At 43.0% G+C, this 2,538-nt stretch overlaps 1 protein-coding gene across 2 annotated transcripts; it reads left to right on the top strand.

The window, feature by feature from the left end:
* The first annotated feature begins 514 nt into the window (after positions 1 to 514).
* LOC147637242 (uncharacterized) lies at positions 515 to 2,213 on the top strand. Of its 2 annotated transcripts, none has more exons than XM_086800856.1 (2): positions 515 to 1,406; positions 1,789 to 2,213. In XM_086800856.1, the coding sequence occupies exons 1-2, from the start codon at positions 675 to 677 to the stop codon at positions 1,819 to 1,821; spliced, it is 765 nt and encodes a 254-aa protein (XP_086656982.1). In that variant the 5' UTR covers positions 515 to 674; the 3' UTR covers positions 1,822 to 2,213. The 2 variants fall into 2 exon arrangements, with proteins under 2 accessions (XP_086656982.1, XP_086656981.1); XM_086800855.1 differs by having other exon boundaries at positions 521 to 1,419.
* Positions 2,214 to 2,538: the final 325 nt, after the last annotated feature.

Below are 2,538 nucleotides of genomic sequence, written 5' to 3' on the forward strand. Positions count from 1 at the left end.
ACCACCAACTTTTGGTAAATTAAATTTTGTATTTTGATTACAAATTGACAATAAAAACTACTAAATTATTGCACGAAAGTAAAAAGCCTTGAGAGTTGTTGCAATGAATGACGCAAGATGCATAGTGAGATGGACTGACAGATATGACGAGGTGTTGCATGAGGGCACTCCTGCGCCGACCCCTTTTCAATTACAATCTTGGAATGAGGGCGCTCCTGCGCCGACCCCTTTTCAATTACAATCTTGGCATCAAAGTATGAGAAGAGGATAAAATTCCCACCCCACAATCTAGGATTTTTACTAGAGGTGCAAGATTATAATGAGAGGTATCATGAGGGGGCCTAGTAGACAAAACCATATCCATACTTGTTATTGGCAAGACTTGGCTCAACTTTGCGTGTGGGGTTTCTCACACTTTCAATCATTAAGACAATCCAATGGCTGGCGTTCACGTTTCCTATGGTGCTTCGAGAGCCACAATCTTCGTGCAAACGTGTATGCTTTACATGGGGCAAGGCTCTTGGATGGTGTATTATCATCCATAGGAACACAAGGGCAAAATGGGCGTGTAATTCTAGTACTACTTTGTTGCGCCTATATCTTTCCGCCTATGCAGGGTAGTATGCAAATTAGCTTCTCACACTACTAGAAAGCAAGCCCCTTGTGTGGCAATCATGTTCCAAATAGAGGTTCTCAGCAATTCTCCTGTGACACTGTCCTCTGAGAAGCTGCCTCTCAGGTGCTCTGCCACAACGCGGCTGCTAGAGCACAAGCTGGCTCTGATCGTCGAGCCGCAGATTATCAAAGAAGAAGAAGAAGCTGCAGCAGCTCGCATGGCTACCGAGCCTTTGATTCTCAAGCAGCAAGCCGATGAAGAGAAAGTGGCCTGCAAGCCAATTAAGCTCTCAAGCTTTAGTGAAGCCGGTAGAACAGGGTTGTATTCTCCAAGAGAGAGCCTGCTAGCGGAGGCTTGGGAGAGAAAGAGGGGCCACAATATTGGGCTGCAGAAGAGTGTTGACATTACTCACGATGTCAAGCCCAAATCCAACACAGACAAGAGCTCGTCGGCCAGAGTGATTAAGGGGATGCCAAGGAGTGCTTCTTATTGTGGGCTGCAGCAGCAGGCGATTGTAATGGGCTCTCCGGCTGGAAAGCGTTCACACGCTAAGAGTCTCACCGATGATGATTTCGAAGAGCTCAAAGGTTGCATCGACCTCGGGTTTGGGTTTGACGAGAGCTCCATCCCAGAGCTCTGTCACATCCTCCCAGCATTGCAGGCCTGCTTCGCTGTCACCCACAGCTTCCACAACGAGTCTTGTGAGGGCACCTCACCTTCACCTTCACCTTCGTCAACACCAACACCAACACCAACACCAACACCAACACCAACACCTTCTTATTGGAAGGTAACCACTCCAGGTACTATACGTGTCTTTTCTTTGCACACACTATTTCGTTTGGGCGCCCTATGGTGCACCCTTGACCCGCGGTGCCCTTTGGTTTATCTATAAACAATCATGATCACCAACTATGATTGAACCAAAAGCCCCATCATGCTACATCCTATGATTCAAGTTCCATCACGACTTTGGTCAAAAGCTATGGGCTACTCCGATCGTACGGATGTGTCGTGATTATTGGAAAGCTTTGAACTATCTAATAATGCATGCCGCATGGATAAACCATAGATGTGCTATGGTTTGTTTGTTGTCAACTAAGCCCTCAAGTAACATATACAAAGAAACTAAATTCCTTATGAGCGTTCATGTTGCCTATGTCTCTGTGTAGGTGACAAACCGGAAGATGTCAAGGAGAGACTAAGGCATTGGGCTCAAGCGGTGGCTTGCAACCTACGGCTTTGGTGTGAGGATCAATAAGCATATGCTTGGAGCTCAAGGCTTTGATACAATCGTCACCAACATGTTACATGCTTCAAAATGTACAGTAATACCAATATGCAGATTTTGAACTATTGCATGTGTTGGCTTAACATATTTCTTAATAATACAAGGGGAGGATCTAGCCACACCCTTACATGTTGCACCCATACTTTTTACCTTTTGTGAGTGATAGAGCTGTTATGCTTGAACTAGATCTAAGGTTGAGTGTATCTTGAGGAGTTGTAACCTACCTTGTAAATCTATGGGATTTGGGGTTCTTCTAAGAAGAACTTTATACTCACTTTGTTAATTGATTTTAGACTTTATTATTAAGGAGGATCTTTTAAAAAGTCTTCTAAGAAGTCTTACTTTGTTACTTGCTTTTAGACTTTATTAAAGAGGATCTTTTATATCAAACAAAAAAGATCATGATGCATTGAACTTTTTGAGCCTTCTAATAATCCTGTAAACATCTACATTTAAGCTTATAAGGTTTTGCTAGGCATTATGTGCATAAGTTGAGACACCTTGTCATTTTAGATTATACACATGAATACTTCAAGTTTTATAAGTTGTTATATTTAAAGAGTTTTAGGTCATAAAAACTTATACCCTAAACTCATGCATATGATACATTAACGCCGACGAGAGAGAGAGA

This window comes from Cibotium barometz, chromosome 7, assembly GCF_041138505.1.
Source record: "Cibotium barometz isolate CiBa-2024 chromosome 7, ASM4113850v1, whole genome shotgun sequence".
NCBI classification, from domain to species: Eukaryota; Viridiplantae; Streptophyta; class Polypodiopsida; order Cyatheales; family Cibotiaceae; genus Cibotium; species Cibotium barometz.